Below are 17,121 nucleotides of genomic sequence, written 5' to 3' on the forward strand. Positions count from 1 at the left end.
GGCATTTTGCCAGGGGCTCAAAGGTAAACAAGTAAGATTGCTGGAGAAACAAAAATACACACATAGTATTGCATAAATTGTGGAGCACACAAAACATAGAGCGATGAGCTGGCACCAGACTTCTCATCTGCATCGTGGGAAACCAGAAGCCAGTGGAAGAGTAGCTAGAGGCCACTGCAAGGAAAGGACTGCATCTCAAGAACCCTATTCCCAGCCAAGATGGTACCCACTCGTCAGGGCAAAAGACAGAAAGATATTTGAAGGTATGCCAAATATAATTGTTTGACAACTATTTGTTGTTCAACTATGATCCAGGTACTTGGGATATTAAAATGCCAGTAAAATAAAGTACCTGTCCTTGATGAGTTTAACATTGAGTGGGGAAGCAGAAAAATAAACAAATAAATAATAAACACAGAAGAAATGTCAGGAAGTGCTAAGTGCATGAAGGAAAGTAAAGCAGGGAAGAGGACTGAGGTTGACGGTGGTGGTCAGAAAAGGATTCTCTGAGAAGGTGACAGTTGAACAGACAAAAAAAGGACAGGGAGAAAAATATCACCCACATAACTCACCTGAAAAAGGGCTTTAACCAAACAACCAGTGAATTAGGAGAGAGTCCTCTCAATGAGAGAAGACGAAGAGGAGAGGCAACGATAGTGAGCAACAAACTTTGCAACAGAATGAAGAGGTAGATGGACATATAAGGGAAGGAAGGAGAGAAGGAAGGGAGGGAGGGTGTAAATGAATGTATGATGGATGGATGGGTAGATGGAAGGATGATGGATGGATGGATGGATGATGGATGGAAGGATGATGGATGGAAGGATGATGGATGGATGATGGATGGATGAATGTGAATGGGTGAATAGTCCAGTAGATAAACAGATTAATAGAAAAGAAAGCAAGATAAGAGAGGTTAAATCCGAATGGATGAAGATAAACTGTCTGGAAATGTGTCGTTTACATGCTGTATAAAGACTTGTGATACAGAATAAAATTGGGGATGACTAAGTAGGGAGCAGAGATGAAAAACCTTTCAAAGTTCTCATGGTAAAAAGATGGGTACTAGGGGAAAAGAGGGAAACAAATGTATACTCTAAAGGTTTTGTCTCACTGGAATAGAGTGGGTGGGAGGATCTTGGAGTGGGAAGCAATGTGTCTTGCTGGGGGAAATGTTGCATATTTTGTTTTCAGGTAAGAATGGAGTAATATGTATCTGGTTATGAGAATGAGAAAAGGGAATCTAGCCATTAATGGAATAGAAAAACACAATAAAATGTTCAAAGTGTTCGAAAAAGCAAACATGTAGAAAAGGCACATGAGGCAACAATATGTAAAATAAATCATTATAATCAACATAAAGAAAAATAGAAATAATAAAGTCTGGGATATAAGTCGTTACAATTAGAATGATCTAAGTCTTGCATTAGTTAAGGGATGGGAATATTGAATTAAAAACAAAACCTAGCTATATGTTCTTTTTACGAAACACACTTTTAACTAAGTGATAATAGTGGAAAATAGAGGGGTGGGCAAAGAGGAAGTAGCAATGCAAACGAATAGAAAGAAGGAACAGCAATATTAATATCAGACCACTTGGGATTTAGGGTTCAATGTAATAAATAGGATAAAGAATCCTTCCACCCTTATCACTACACATGAAAAAAAAACATAATGTATGAGGAAGATATAATAATCAAATAGCCCATATAAAATCATTTTTGTTTTGTATATTTAACTGCTACTTTAAAAAAAAAAGAGTGGAAGATTTCAGAACTAGACAGATCTAGTAGACATAAGATATGGCACAGAAACAGAAGAATTGAATCACACAATTGATAAACTTGGTTTTATAATACCACCTTGCATATTGATAAAAATCAATTATGCTATAAAAACACAGTACACAGAGTATAGAGGTAGGTACTGACTGCCTGGCTTCAAATCCTTTTTCTACCACTTATTATAGTTGATGACCTTGAGCAATTACTTAACTTCTCTGTGCCTCAGTTTCCTCATCTGTAAAATGTGGATAATAAGATTGACTATCTCCTAGGGATGTAGAGGAGATTAAATGAGTCATAACATGAAAAGCACCTAGAACAGTGCCCCACAAATAGAAAATTCTATAAACGGGATGTTATCATCATCATCGTCACTCAACCACAAAGAAACACTTAATGAATTAGAACCAATTAGAAAGTTCCCCAGCCACATTCCTTGAGAATAATCCTAAAATGTCTAGTGTTGGCAGAGGGGAGACTCCTCCTCTGTGTTAGGCTCCCAGATCCCTTCTAGGAGTCTAGAATCTTGAACCATAAGCTCTTAGAGGTGGAAGGTTCCACAAAGTTAGTTTACATCTCCCATCTCATGCAAGGATGCTTCCCAGGGCATCATGACCAGCGGCCATCTGGTCTCCACCTGGACATGCCCAGGGCTGGGAGGCTCACCCTTCCATCACCAGCTGGTGCTTAGATTACAATGCTCTTCCCCACAGTGCACTGCAGTCAGCCTCCCAGAACTGCCATCCCCTTCCCTGGAGATTCTGCCATGGTTCACTCATTCCTTCATCCATTCATCCATGCATTCACCCATTTGATGATTCAGTAAATATCAACTTGTTACACGTTAGGCACAGTGCCAGGAGCTCAGGTTATAATGGTAATTACATTCAGACAGGGTCTTTGCCTTCAAGAGCTCACCATCTGGTCAGATCAACAAACAAACTGAATGACACAATCTCCTGCTTGAGAAGTGCTAGGAAGAAAACAGGGTGTTATGAGAACATACAACCCGGAAGCCACACCTGGTCTGAAGGCATCGGGAAAGGCTTCCCTGAAGAAGTGACTCTCGTTTGCTGACCTGGAGCTGAAGGGGGTGGGCCTGCAGCATTTTCCACCCCACATCTCCACATCCTCTCTCTCCTGAACTGGACATCCTTTCGCTCCTCCTGGGGCCGCCCTCCTGCAGGCACCCATGTGATGCTCAAAGGGGGACGTGACACTCCACGTGCAGCCTGACCTCCTTTCCAATCAATGCCCGACCAGCATCGGCTTTTTGGGCAGCTACATCATGAGGCTGAAATCCTGACATCAGGTTTACATTTTCTACTAGAGCAGAAATCCCATCCCAAAAGCCCAAACATGCACGATAATGCATGCAGTTAGGCAGGACTCTCTCACGGTGACCCCAGGCTGAATCACCGCTCCCTTTCCTGAGGGAATTGCTCAAAACTCCCTGCATCTTGATCTGCTCCAGAATTTTGCTGGGAGTTGCTGTTATGCTCAGTTCTCTATATTCTGTGTATTCTTTTATCATTTTTAAAATTCAGGGTAGCTTCCTGAGACCCTACATATTCTCCCTAAGTCCACTTAATTCCTAACTGACCTCTCAGCCTCCTGTTTTACTCCTCTGAAAACCAGGTCCCACCCTGCAGATGGAGTGATCATTCTGAAATACAAGTATGATCACATCATTCCCTTTGTTCAAAACCTTCAATGGCTCCCCACTACCCACTGGACAAAACCAAGATCTGAAGCCTGCAGATAGGGTTCCAGCTAACTCAGATCTTGCTGACATCTCTGGACTCACTTCCAGACTCCAGCAAAAGCAGAAGGTCCTCCTCTGGGACCTCTCACTAAACCCCCAAACCCTTGCCCCAGGCTACCCTTCTGCCTACCCACCCATCCCCTGCACATCATAACACTGAATCATTTAGTGAATAATAATAATGTATTTCTCTTACTAAATGCCACAGGTTTCTCTAAGCATTTTATATGTACAAACTCACTGATTCTCATACAACCCTATGTGATGGTTGGGGGGTATCATCCTCCCCATTTTACAGATGAGGAAACCGGGGCAGAAAAGTGAGGCTACATGGGTTGGGGTGGGGTTTGGTGGGGAGCTCTTAGCCATCGTGCTCTGCTGCCCCTCATTGTCTGCACCGTCTTTGCCCCCTCCTGCAGCCCTCCACACAGGGCCAAACCTAAGCATCCTGCTCTCCCCAGGGCTCAGCCAGCGCCTGGCACAGAATGGGAGCTCGGTCCAGACTGCTGAACAAAACCAGACCAAAGTTTCTGCCCCGACGTCACAAAAGTTGTCCCCGTGCAGTGGGCTTGGCCACCTTCTCTGTTGTTCCCTGCAAGTTCCAAAGGCCCCTCTGCTCGATGAAGAGGACAGAAACCAAATGGAAGTTAGAGGTTTTGCCTTCTCTGTCACCTGCTAATATCACACCCTCTGTCCCGAAGCCAGGAACTTATCTCTCTTCTCTTTCTCACTCTGTCCGAATATTTCTGGTGACAGGGGCTCAACCCTCCTCCTGATGCCCTTTCAGCTTCCTGGTCTAGAAAATGAGGGTGATAACACCCACCCCAAGAACCGCTGGGAGACTCAAAACATTACGCTCAGTGAAAGAAGCCAGTCGCCAAGAAGACATATTATGTGATTCCATTTATAAAAATGTCCAGACCAGGTGAGTTTAGAGACATAAAGTAGATCCATGGTTGTCTATTCCTGGGGAGGGTCTGGGGGATGATAGCTAAAGGGCACAGTGTTTCTTTTGTTTTGTTTTGTTTTGTTTTGTTTGCAGTACGCGGGCCTCTCACTGCTGTGGCCTCTCCCGTGGCGGAGCCCAGGCTCCGGACGCGCAGGCTCAGCGGCCATGGCTCACGGGCCCAGCCGCTCCGCGGCATGTGGGATCCTCCCGGACCGGGGCACGAACCCGTGTCCCCTGCATCGGCAGGCGGACCCTCAACCACTGCGCCACCAGGGAAGCCCCACAGTGTTTCTTTTTGAGATGAGAAAATGTTCTAAAAATTGACTGTGGTGATGGTTGCACGTCTCTGTGAATATCCTACAAACCATCGGCTTGTGCACCTTAAATGGGTGAACTGTAGACTATGTGGACTACATCTCAAGGAAACTATTGTTTTAAAGAAAGGAGGAGAATTGCTAGGCACACTGACATGGGCTCACTATACCCAGAGCAGGGACAGAAGTCCAAGGAAATGAGGAGTATCTGGAGAGGCCGTGTCTGCAGAGGAGTGAGGTGATCAAACTGAGATGAGCGTGCATTCTGAGGAGGGAAACAAGGTGAAGCCCAGACCCATGTTCATGAACTTGCTGCATCTGCCCCGAAGTCAGCAGGGTGGGCTGGAATACCACGGTGGCCCACCCTGACCACTCCCTCCTTGGCCACACCAGACGCTGCCACAGGACTGCACACCAGGTTTTGCAGTCCTGTCAGTCATCCTCCAGTGGTTTCTGTGAGTCCTGGCTGCACTCCTAGACTGTGGGCTCCCCTGGGTGCAGGGGCGGTTGCATCCTCGTGTCCTGCAGCCTTCCTCCTTCCCCTCTCCCTCCTCTTCTGCTCTCCGCCACCAACCTGCATGGCAGTCCGCCTCTCTTCACACGTGCACTTGGAACCATTTCTTTTAGCAACCTTCACTTTCTCACACATTGGACCGCCTGTTTCTAAAACCCATCACTGTGTCCCAATCTTTATCTCTACATCCTGTACAGCCACCTGTCCTGGGCAGATCTTACAAAAGCAGCTCACGTCTGCCCCTTTACTTGCAGCCCCTTCGGGATAAGGAACACAGTGCTCTGAGCAGCGCTTTTCCAAGGATGGTGCACTGGACAGAGATGGAATGTGTCGTATACGTGGACGTGCCTCATTTTAAGTAAAAAGCACTTTGTAAAAATCTGATCTCATGAAAGTAGATTTGGGAGTGATTATTCACACGCACAAAGAAAGCCTCACTGTGACAAACAACTGGGACAATGCTTCTAAGGTACCAGCATTCCAAACGCACTCAATAACTGTGGCTATTAGTCTTACTGTCGTCATTGCCATGATTTTGTGTTAATAACACTTCTCTGGGCTTGAGACAGGCCAGAAACAAGGAAAAGGACTACCTTCACCACTGCGGTCTTTTAAGAGACCAGAAACAGAACAGAAACAGGACCCTGGTAATTAACAGGAAGAAATGGCTATTCATTAGGTTTTCACGTCACTGGACACACGGGACTGGCATGAGATATCCCAGCTGCTGCCACTTCCTCCAGAAGAAATCAATCTCTTTACTCAGCAAACAGAGGGTCTGGATGAATAATCCATCATTTCCACTCTTTTTTTTTTTTTATGGATTTCTTTTTTTTTTGGTGGTGCTCGGGCCTCTCACTGCTGTGGCCTCTCCCGTTGTGGAGCACAGGCTCTGGACGCGCAGGCTCAGCGGCCATGGCTCACGGGCCCAGCCGCTCCGCGGCATGTGGGATCTTCCCAGACCGGGACACGAACCTGTGTCCCCTGCATCAGCAGGCGGACTCTCAACCACTGCGCCACCAGGGAAGCCCCTCCACTCATTTTTAAAAATTAGTCAATATTTTTTGTTCCAAAGAAAGTCTTCACTTTCTCACACCCAGTAGGTGGGACAGAATGTTTTCCTGCTCAAAGAAATGCCTCACAGCCCGTACCAAGACCCAAAAACTTTCTCTGGAAAACCTCAGTGCCCAGAATTCCACAGGGTGGCTCTTTCTCAGAGCCCCAGACTTCTAAGACCATCACAGAAGCCAGGGCAGAGCTAAGTCAAACCTGTTTTTCCAGCTAGGATTCCAGGGAAATCCTCAGTCCCTGCTGGGGCTGAAGGTACTTCCCTTGGCATTATGGCCTCCTGGGGTACTTTGGGGATAATTAGGCTCTTGCTTCTTTGATAAACTGCAGCTCATTCACAGGGATAGACAGTGCTTTGCACACAGCTTTCACTCGACCTCTCGCAGCTCCTCCCTGAGAGATGGCCAGTATTCTTATTTTACTGATGAGGAAACCGGGACTCAGAAAGGCGAAGGTAACAGAGCCGAGACATCAAGCCAAGACTTCCAGCACCACTTCCATCATCCACATAGCTCACTTGAATAGTTATGTTATTATGGGGTAACTTGCTGAGCGTCTAAACAGCCACACCCTTTACTGAACACCTACTATGTGCTCTCCTACACTGCCTCATTTGCTCCAGCTCTACCTGGTGTCTAATGGACATCTCAGCTGTAACACGTCCACAAGAGGAATCCTGGTTCTGCATCCCCACCCTTACTCCTCCTCCTGTCTTCCCAGTCTTGGGAAATGGCACGACCATTCACCCATTGACTGGGGTCCCAGTGCTTAGAGTCTTCCTGGAAAGAGGGAGAGAGAGAGGAGGGAAGAGTGAGGAAGAACAGGGTGGGGGAGGGAGAGAGGAAGGAAGGGAGAAAGGAGAGAGGGAGAGAGGAAGGAAGGATGAGGGCAGGGCAGGAGAGAGAAAAAGAGGAAGGAGGGAGAGAGGGAGGGAGGGCGAGAGAAAGGAAAGGAGGGAGGAGGGGGAGGATGGAACAGGGAGGAGTAACACAGAAAGGAAGGGATGGATGAGGAAAGAAGAAGAAGGGAAGGAGAGAAGAAAGAAGAAAAGAAGGATGGAGTAGGAAGGAAGTGAGGGAAAGACCAAGGAAGGATCCTGCCACTACAGGAAAGCATAGGTCAAAAGCCTCTGTATGCAATATTTTTTTAGCCCGTTTAAGTCAACAACCTCAAAATAACATTTTATTCTTGTTTGCTTGTTTGCTGTGACACTGGATTCACTGCCATTTATAGGGTCACAAAACCACGAACCTCCCTGAAACAACTACTTTCAGAGCAGGAATCTGGGCCACGCTGCGGTTGTGTGCAGTTTTTCCAAAGGCAAGATGAGCAGTCCCTGAGCCTAAGAAACCTAAAATCTCATCCAGATGACAAGGCTTATATCCACTAGTCATAAGACAAGGCAGAAATTGACAAGTGCCAAAGATCTCTACACAGAGAGAGCTGTGGCAGCCCATGGGAGTGAGGAGTAATTCCTGCCAGGTGTGTAGAGAAGGTGTCCTTGGGGCAGACCTTTGAAGGGAGTGTGGGTGGGAGGGAGAGTGACTGTGTGCTGGGCGCCCACCCTGTACCCAGCAGTCACTGGTCCTACACGTGTGATTCCCATTCTACACATGCTGAAACTAGGGGAGTGGGAAGACTAAATAACGTGCCCAAGAGCATGCAAGGAAAATGACAGCCACACTCTGAGACTTAAATTCAGATCAAACATGAGAATTCAAGCAGAGACCTGTGATGTGTCTGGACCACACAGAGTGAAATGTACCCGGCCCCTCCCAGGAAGATTTCTCAGGCACCCGCTTTCTCCACAGACTCCCCACCACCTCTTCCCTTTGACCTGCATCATGTCTATCTCCCTTCCAACAGTGCAAGGTCCTTGAGGAGAGAAGGGTTCCTGTCTTGACAACGTTTCAATCAATGTGTTGTGGGTACCTAGCAAGTGCTTCTATTCCCCGCTGCCTGAACATTTATCCACTCATTGATTACATCATTCATCTCAACCGCATTTTCTTAGTACCCACTCTATGCCAGGCCCTGAGTTGGCTCTAGGACGAAAAGATGAGCATCTTAGAGTTCCCCCAGTGTGGTGGAGGGGACAGAAGTGTCAACAAGAAGCACAGTGCCTTCCCAGGGCGCAGTGAGGGCTGAAGGAGTGCAGTCAGAACCCCAAAGGGTGAGAGAGGGGGTCTGAAAAGCATCACTGGGGAGCACGGGGTGGGGCCTGAGCCCTATCTCCTAAAGCAAGGCAGGTGGGAGGCATTCCAGGAAGAGGGAACAGAATATGCAAAGGCAGATAAGCATGAAATATTGTGATGGGAACTAAAAGCCTTTGAGACTGGAGCACAGAATGCGGGCCAAGGAGAGGATTAAACTAAAGAGGCCATCTGAGCTCAGATCTTAGCGGGCCTTGAATGCCAGGATAAGGAGTGTGGCCTCCATCATGGGGTCCGTGGAACCATGGCAGGGCTTTAAACAAGGAAAGATGTGAATAGGTTTGTGTAACCGTAGTTCCAACGATGGCATGTAAGGCAAGAGCCTGAAGGCGGAGAGAGGAGATTATGGCAATAATCCAGCCTTAAGAAAGAAAGAGAGAGAAGGGAAGGTGGGCGGAGGCGGGCAGAAAAGATGTGCAGGAAGATGGAGGCAGAAAAGACTAAAGGAGAGAAGTCAGAGGAGGAAAGGGCACAGAGCTGCTGTCGGGCTGCGGCTAGCGGGCGAGCAGGCTGGGTTCGCTGGGCACTCACCCGCCGGCCGGCTCGCTGCTTCGGGGACTCACCGCGGAGCCAGCGCGCGCCGGCGTGCGTGTCCTTGAGGCGGCGGTGCGCGGAGCTGCGGCCCACGTACCACAGCATCCAGAGCAGCTGCAGCAGCATGAGCGCCGTGAGGAAGCACAGCAGGTCGCTCTTGCCCACGCCCGAGGCGTGCACGGCCCAGGCCAGCAGGAACAGCAGCCCCGCCACGAACACGTTCAGCCCATACTGGCTGCTCAGCGCCTCCGCCAGCTTCTGCGGGAAGCTGGCGCGGATGGCGCCCCGACGAGGGGCCGGGGACTCCGGGGGCCCCGGGGCCGGGAGCTGGGGCGGCGGGCAGGCTGCGGGTCCCGACGAGTCCCTGTCCGGGCTGCTCCGAAACGCCTGGGGAGAGGCAGGCGCCTCCTGGCCCTCGGGCATCATTGAGGGACCCGCACTGAGTCTAGTCCCGGGGGCGGCTGCGACCCGGGCCCCACCCGCTGCCCCCGTCTTCTGCCCTAGCCCCGACGCCCTCTGCCAAACAGCCCGCTGTCCTGATCACCCTCGGACGCCTGATCTCCCGCCTTCTGACCCCTACCCTCGGTCAAGGTACCCACCCGATCCACTTACCACCTTCCCCCCCGCTCCCCGCCGACCCAGGCTGACCCGGGCTGACCCCGGCTTCTTCGCGCTCCCCAATTCGCACCGCCCACCTTCCCTCCCTCCTCAATGTCCGGGGCAACACTTCCGCCCACTCTGGACCCACGCGGGCCGCTCCCCGCCCCTGGTGCCTCGGCCTGGGGCCAACCCTGCCCCGATGGCCGCGCGTCCTCCCGCTCCCCGACCCGCGCGCCCGGACCCGCCCGCTATCCTCAGCTCTGTCCCCTGAGCCGATGCCGGATGACAGGTGCCTCCCGCCGGCTCCCAGAGGTGGGATGGCGGGCAAGGTGTCGCCCTGAGCCTGCCCGAGGGTGTGGGCGCGGAGGCGTGGCCGCGGCGGAGCGGTGCGTCTGGGACCCCGCGGGTGAGTGCGCTCCTCTGGTGCCCCTGAGCGTCTCCGTAGCGGACCACGGAGGTCTAGGTGAGCCCGGACGAACGCGTCCGTGTGCATGAGTGTCTGCCTGTCCTTGTCTCTGCGTATTTCTACGGTCTGTTTTCTCTGTTGCGTGTTGCTGTGTCTCTCTAGAGGTCAGTCTTTGGGTGTGTCTGGTTGGGTCGGGGAGGATGGGAGGGGGTGGCAGCCCCTGTCCCTAGATCTATGAATAGGGGGACAGGGTGTCCTTTTCGTTTGTGTCTGTTTGTCTGTCCGTCTGGTGTATCTGGGTGTCTGCCAGGAGATGCCCAGATGCGGACAAGACAGAAGCCACTTTCCAAGAAAAGAGAACATCTCTCTCCCTCCTCCAAGGGAATGGGGAGCTACTTCTAGACTGAGCTGAGCTGGGGCTGGGGGCTGCCAGGAATCCTCCCTGGAGCCGGGGGAACCGGAGCATCTCCCTCTGCTCCCCCAGACCCCCCAAGCTGACCTGGTCCGCCAGAGTGCCCCTCTCAGGAGGTCTTAAGGGCTGGCGTGGCTGAGATCAGGGCTGGAGCGGGAAGCTGGGAGGGAGCTGCTGGGGGATGGAGCCCAGGAAGGGGCAGGCAGGGCTCACAGCGAGCCCCTTGTGCAGTAGCACAGGGCCCAGCACTCAGGAGACACCCCTTCCCCCTTGGTTTAACATCCTGCTGTTGCCGTTCTGAAATTCTTCATTTTTGAACAGGGGGACCCACATTTTCATTTTTGCAGTGGATCCAGCAAATTACTTAGCCGGTTCTGATTGCCAGAAGGTCCTGGCTGTGAGGGAGCCCTGGGCTGGGAGGGAGTCAACCTGAGGACTTGCCATCATTCACGTTTTCACTCTGTTCATTCATTTATGTGGTCTACACGCATTTATACTACACTGAATCATTTCAGGCTCTGTTCTAGGTGCCAGGAATTCAGTTATGAAAGACTGCCCTCACGGAGCTGACATTCTGGTGGAGACACACTCAACGGATAACTATTTAACTCGCTGAGAAGCTATAGAGTATCAAACAGGAGACTCAGCCCTGCCTTCCAGGAGCCCTAGGGCGGGAGGGTTGGGCAAGCCCTGAGTCTGCCAAGAAGGGTGAGAGGTTCCCGGAGGAGGCACCAACTGTACAGTTGCTTTTGTGGGTTTTTTTTTAACATCTTAATTGGAGTGTAACTGCTTTACAATGGTGTGTTAGTTTCTGCTTAATAACAAAGTGAATCAGCTATACATATACATATATCCCCATATCTCCTCCCTCTTGCATCTCCCTCCCACCCTCCCTATCCCACCACCTGTACACTTTTTTTGTGTGTGTGTGTGGTACGTGGGCCTCTCACTGCTGTGGCCTCTCCCATTGCGGAGCACAGGCTCCGGACGCGCAGGTTCAGTGGCCATGGCTCACGGGCCCAGCCGCTCCGTGGCATGTGGGATGCTCCCGGACCGGGGCACGAACCCGTGTCCCCTGCATCGGCAGGCGGACTCTCAACCACTGCGCCACCAGGGAAGCCCTCATTGTAGTTTTGATTTGCATTTCTCTAATGATTAGTGATGTTGAGCATTCTTTCATGTTTGTTGGCAGTCTGTATATCTTCTTTGGAGAAATGTCTATTTAGGTCTTCTGCCCATTTTTGGATTGGGTTGTTTTTTTGTTATTGAGCTGCATGAGCTGCTTATAAATTTTCGAGATTAATCCTTTGTCAGTTCCTTCATTTGCAAATATTTTCTCCCATTCTGAGGGTTGTCTTTTTATCTTGTTTATGGTTTCCTTTGCTGTGCAAAAGCTGTGAAGTTTCGTTAGGTCCTATTTATTTTTGTTTTTATTTCCATTTCTCTAGGAGGTGGGTCAAAAAGGATCTTGCTGTGATTTATATCATAGAGTGTCCTGCCTATGTTTTCCTCTAAGAGTTTGATAGTTTCTGGCCTTACATTTAGGTCTTTAATCCATTTTGAGCTTACTTTTGTGTATGGTGTTAGGGAGTGATCTAATCTCATACTTTTACATGTACCTGTCCAGTTTTCCCAGCATCACTTATTGAAGAGGCTGTCTTTTCTCCACTGTACATTCCTGCCTCCTTTATCAAAGAGAAGGTGACCATATGTGCGTGGGTTTATCTCTGGGCTTTCTATCCTGTTCCATTGATCTATATTTCTGTTTTTGTGCCAGTACCATACTGTCTTGATTACTGTAGCTTTGTAGTATAGTCTGAAGTCAGGGAGCCTGATTCCTCCAGCTCCGATTTTCGTTCTCAAGATTGCTTTCGCTATTCGGGGTCTTTTGTGTTTCCATACAAATTGTGAATTTTTTGTTCTAGTTCTGTGAAAAATGCCAGTGGTAGTTTGATGGGGATTGCATTGAATCTGTAGATTGCTTTGGGTAGTGTAGTCATTTTCACAATGTTGATTCTTCCAATCCAAGAACATGGTGTATCTCTCCATCTATTTGTATCATATTTAATTTCTTTCATCAGTGTCTTATAATTTTCTGCATACAGGTCTTTTGTCTCCTTAGGTAGGTTTATTCCTAGGTATTTTATGCTTTTTGTCTGATGAGGCACTTTTTATTGATTTAGATGATGAGATCCAGGAGCTCGAGCCTGAACCTGATGCTGTAATGGGATGAAACTTCAGTGATTCCTGGAAGATAAATGACTTTTGCATGTGGAAGGAATCTAGAGAATTTATGAACAGAGATTAGACTGTGGCAATGTTCACTTTTCTTTTTTTTTTATTGAAGTATAGTTGATTTACAATGTTAGTTTCTATTGTACAGCAAAGTGAATCTTACATATATATATAATTCTTTTTCATAATTCTTTTCCTTAGGGTTTATACAAGATATTGAATATAGCTCCTTGTGCTATACAGTAGGCTTTGTTGTTTATCTATTTTACATAGAGTAGTGTGTACCTGTTAATCCCAAACTCCTAATTTATTCCTCCCCCATCCCCATTCCCCTTTGGTAACCATATATTTGTTTTCTATGTCTGTCTGTTTTTGTTTTGTAAATAAGTTCATTTGTATCATATTTTAGATTCCACACATAAGTGATATCATATGACATTGATATTTGTCTTTTTCTGACTTACTTCACTTAGTATGATAATCTCTAGGTCCATCCATGTTGCTGCAAACGGCATTATCTCATTCTTTTTTATGGCTGAGCAGTATTCCATTGTATTTATACACATCTTCTTTATCCATTCATCTGTTGATGGACATTTAGGTTGCTTCCATGACTTGGCTGTTGTGAATAGTGATGCTATGAGCACTGGGGTGCATGTACCTTTTAGAATTCAAGTTTTCTCAGGATATATGCCCAGGAGTGGGATTGCTGGATCATGTGGCAACTCTATTTTTAGTTTTTTAAGGAAACTCCCTACTGCCCTCCACAGTGGCTGCTAGACTATGGCAATTTTAAAACACGACCTCCAAATTTTTTGGTACTCCTCCATTAGGATGGGGCAAAGCCATGTCCCCCTCCCCTTAAACAGGGGATCTGTGACTGCTTGACCAGTAGCATAGGATGGAAGTTACACTCAGCTCCTGAGCCCACGCTTTAAGCAGTAGCTTCCTTTTCCTGTCTCTACGAACACCGTGGTAGGTGGAGTAATGGCCCCAAAGATGTCCACACCCTACTCCCTGGAACCTATAAATATGTTGTTACCTGGCAAAAGGAACACTGAAATGAAGTAAGGATTTTAAAACACGGAGATGATGTTGGGTGGCCCAGGTGGGTGGGCCCGATGTATTCACACAGACCCTTAGGAGTGAAGGAGGCAGCAGAAGAGTGGGTCAGAGCAATGTGGCAATGGAAGAAGAGGCAGGAGAATTTCAAAGTATAAGAGGGATGTGTTGACCCACTGTCCTAGGCTTTGAAGATGGAGGAAGAAAGCTACACGAGCAAGAAATGCACGTGGCTGGCGTCTCCAAGCTGAGAACGGCCCTCAGCTGCCAGCCAGCTGAAAAATGGGGATCTCAGTCCTTCAGCTGCAAGGGACTGAATTCTGCCAACGGCCTGAAAGAACAAGGACATGGATTCTCCCCTAAGAGCCTCCAGAAAGGGATGCAGCCCTGCCGAGAGCCATATTAGACTTCTAACCAAGGAACCGTGAGATAATCAATTTCTGTCATTTTTAGCGCTATTGGTGGCAATCTGTTACAGCAGCAACAGAAAACTAATGTAAAAGCTCACCCTTGAATCCCAGCTACTATGCCATGAGGACACCCAAGCTGCCCATGAAGATGTCCAGGCGGAGTGAAATTGGCAGCCAGCACCATCTCGCCAACCACAAGGGAACCACCTTGGAAGTGGACCGTCCAGTCACAGTTGAGTCACCCCATACATAACAAGCTGTTCCTGTCAATTCCTGCTCAAATTTCAGATTCCTGAGCAAAATAAAGGGTGGTGGTTGTCCTAAGGCACTTAGTTTTGGCGTGGTTTGTTATGCAGTGATAGGTGATAACCGGGACATACAGACAGATGCATGTGGAAGTCAGCCCAGGGTATGAGAAGGAATCCCAGGTTTTGTGGCGGCACCATGACAGGGGTGGAGGGATTACAAGGAGTCTTGCTGGTCCTGAGAGACAGTGGGGATCAGGCTGCGGGCTGGGCACACGGGAGCAAGGGAAGCAGTGAGCTGAGTGAACTCCAGGATCCACTCCTACCCCTGAGTGTGGGCTGGGGAGGGACCAAGTTCCTGACATCCTTTTGGACCCTATTTTTATACATAAAGGAACATTACACACACTCTTTTGCATCCATACGTCCTAATACAATTTTTTTTTAATGAGGAACACAATTGGATATCATAAGCCTGGAGAATTCTTCGGTGGAGTTTTGCTGTAAAGGGGACCCAAAAAGTGGTTAATAACTGGAGAAGCTTGAGGGAGCCCTATCTTGGGTGTTTGTTTGAAGATGGTAAATAGTACAACACATTTGTATGTGGATAGGAATGATGCATCTCAAGGCATCACGAATATACCCAAAGTGAGGTATAATAAGGTTTGCCAAAGCTACAGCTCTACCAAAAGCTAGTTGCTCACATTGCTTTAGAAATAAAATAGCTACACATTACATTTCTGCCGAATTGGGACAATCCCATTCCTCAACTTCAAAACTGAATCTGAGAGACTTAGAAGAGATCTTTGTGGCCTTTTTAGGAATAATTTACTCTTCTGTTCAACTCCCAATCTTCCCTTGACCCAGAGCCTGCAATTTGGCTTCTTTCAAATTAGTCCTTAGTGTATGCGAAATATTCCTGATTGTTATTTATTTTTATGAATTCTATGTAAACATTTCTTAAAATCTACCAAGCTCTTTCGCACCTCAAGAAACACTGAGCTGAATCAAAGTCTTTAAATATTTTTAAGTGAAGGGCAGTTATCCTAACTGTGGCCACGGAAGAGGGCATCTATTAACCCCTATTACCTAGGACCACCCCACCCCACCGCCCCAAATGATTCTACTTATAAAGATGTGGCTCTTAGCTTTTCCCTCGATTCCTTTCCAATGTATTTCTCTTTTGCTTAAGCATAGCCAGAGACCTTTTCTTGTTATTGTTGTATAAAACCAAAGAACCCTGAGACAGCCAGGATGTTAAATGCTATAAAGTCTCCTAGAAAGACCACTGCCTCCCAAGCTAGGTCCCAGACACGGATTTGGAGGGAGCCTCAATCTGGTTTTTACCCTAGGGAGCTAAGTTCGATTCTGCTATCTCTGTGTTCCCTGACAATTCGAACATTCTAGCTTCTGCAGAGACATCTCTGCCCAAAGTGATTGGAACAGGATAGTTCTGGAACGAGGCTGAACGTTAGAATCACCTGGAGGACTCTTCACAAGACAGCCTTGTCACCAGCTGCAATGGGAACCTCTGAGCAGCAGGCCTGAGGCAACCAGTGTGCAACCCGGGTGGAAGACTCGGTCTTGACACTTGGGATTGTCAGTCAGGGACATTTTTAAGAGCACACAATTGCTTCTACCATATCCCTGACTTTCATGATAAACATTCACAACGGTTAGTTCCGTTATTCGTTACTATTCTGAGTGGATGTTCCTCCCACAGGCTTGTTTAGAAGCAGCAACAACACTGCTTGACACAGTTTTTATTTAATAATTATAACAAGGGCTTCCCTGGTAGCGCAATGGTTGAGAATTTGCCTGCCAATAAAGGGGACACGGGTTCGAGCCCTGGTCTGGGAAGATCCCACATGCCGCGGAGCAACTGGGCCCGTGAGCCACAACTACTGAGCCTGCGCGTCTGGAGCCTATGCTCCGCAACGAGAGAGGACGCGATAGCGAGAGGCCCGCACACCGCGATGAAGAGTGGCCCCCGCTCGCCGCAACTAGAGAAAGCCCTCGCACAGAAACGAAGACCCAACACAGCCCAAGATAAATAAATAAATAAATTTATTTTAGAAAATAATAATTATAACAATAGGAAAAGACCCACAAATAATCTGCACAGCACTTATTTAATGGGCACAGGGACCAGGCATGATCCTGTTTAAACAAATTTATTCAGATGTCTCTTTGTAACAGGATCATCTCCTTACCACCCTAGCTATACCACAGTATCAGCACTTGGCTAACTGGGTTCTAATGACTGTATTACACGGAAAATCCCAGCCTTAGGTTTCTAACCAAGTATCAACAGTAAAACTACTTTGCAAGAAAAGAAAAATGGAAGGAAGGGAGGGAGGGAAGGAAAGATTTCTTGCAGAATCTGCCCAAAGACTCTGTGGGAGTTGTCACGGGGGGTACGTCCCTTGCCCCGCACCAAGTTCCCTCCGGAGGGTCTGAATCAGTGCTCCCTCTAATCCTACTTCCTGGGTTTGCAACCTCCACCTTGCACTGGACCCTCACATCACTGACTGACTTGGCCACCTGATTCTGACCTTCGCCTGACTTTGCTCCTTACTTTAAATGACTCTCTCTACACACCCTCACACG

The 17,121-nt window shown here is 48.1% G+C and overlaps 1 protein-coding gene across 1 annotated transcript in view; it reads right to left on the reverse strand.

Annotated features, from left to right (window-relative positions):
* Positions 1-9,564, reverse strand: part of OTOP1 (otopetrin 1) — a 42,970-nt gene extending 33,406 nt beyond the window's left edge. The window contains exon 1 of the mRNA XM_060147056.1: positions 9,171-9,564. Within this exon, the coding sequence (XP_060003039.1) occupies positions 9,171-9,564 (394 nt within the window). The remainder of the gene's footprint in view (positions 1-9,170) is intronic.
* Between the last annotated feature and the right edge of the window lie 7,557 nt (positions 9,565-17,121).

Source organism: Lagenorhynchus albirostris, chromosome 4, assembly GCF_949774975.1.
Source record: "Lagenorhynchus albirostris chromosome 4, mLagAlb1.1, whole genome shotgun sequence".
NCBI lineage: Eukaryota > Metazoa > Chordata > Mammalia > Artiodactyla > Delphinidae > Lagenorhynchus > Lagenorhynchus albirostris.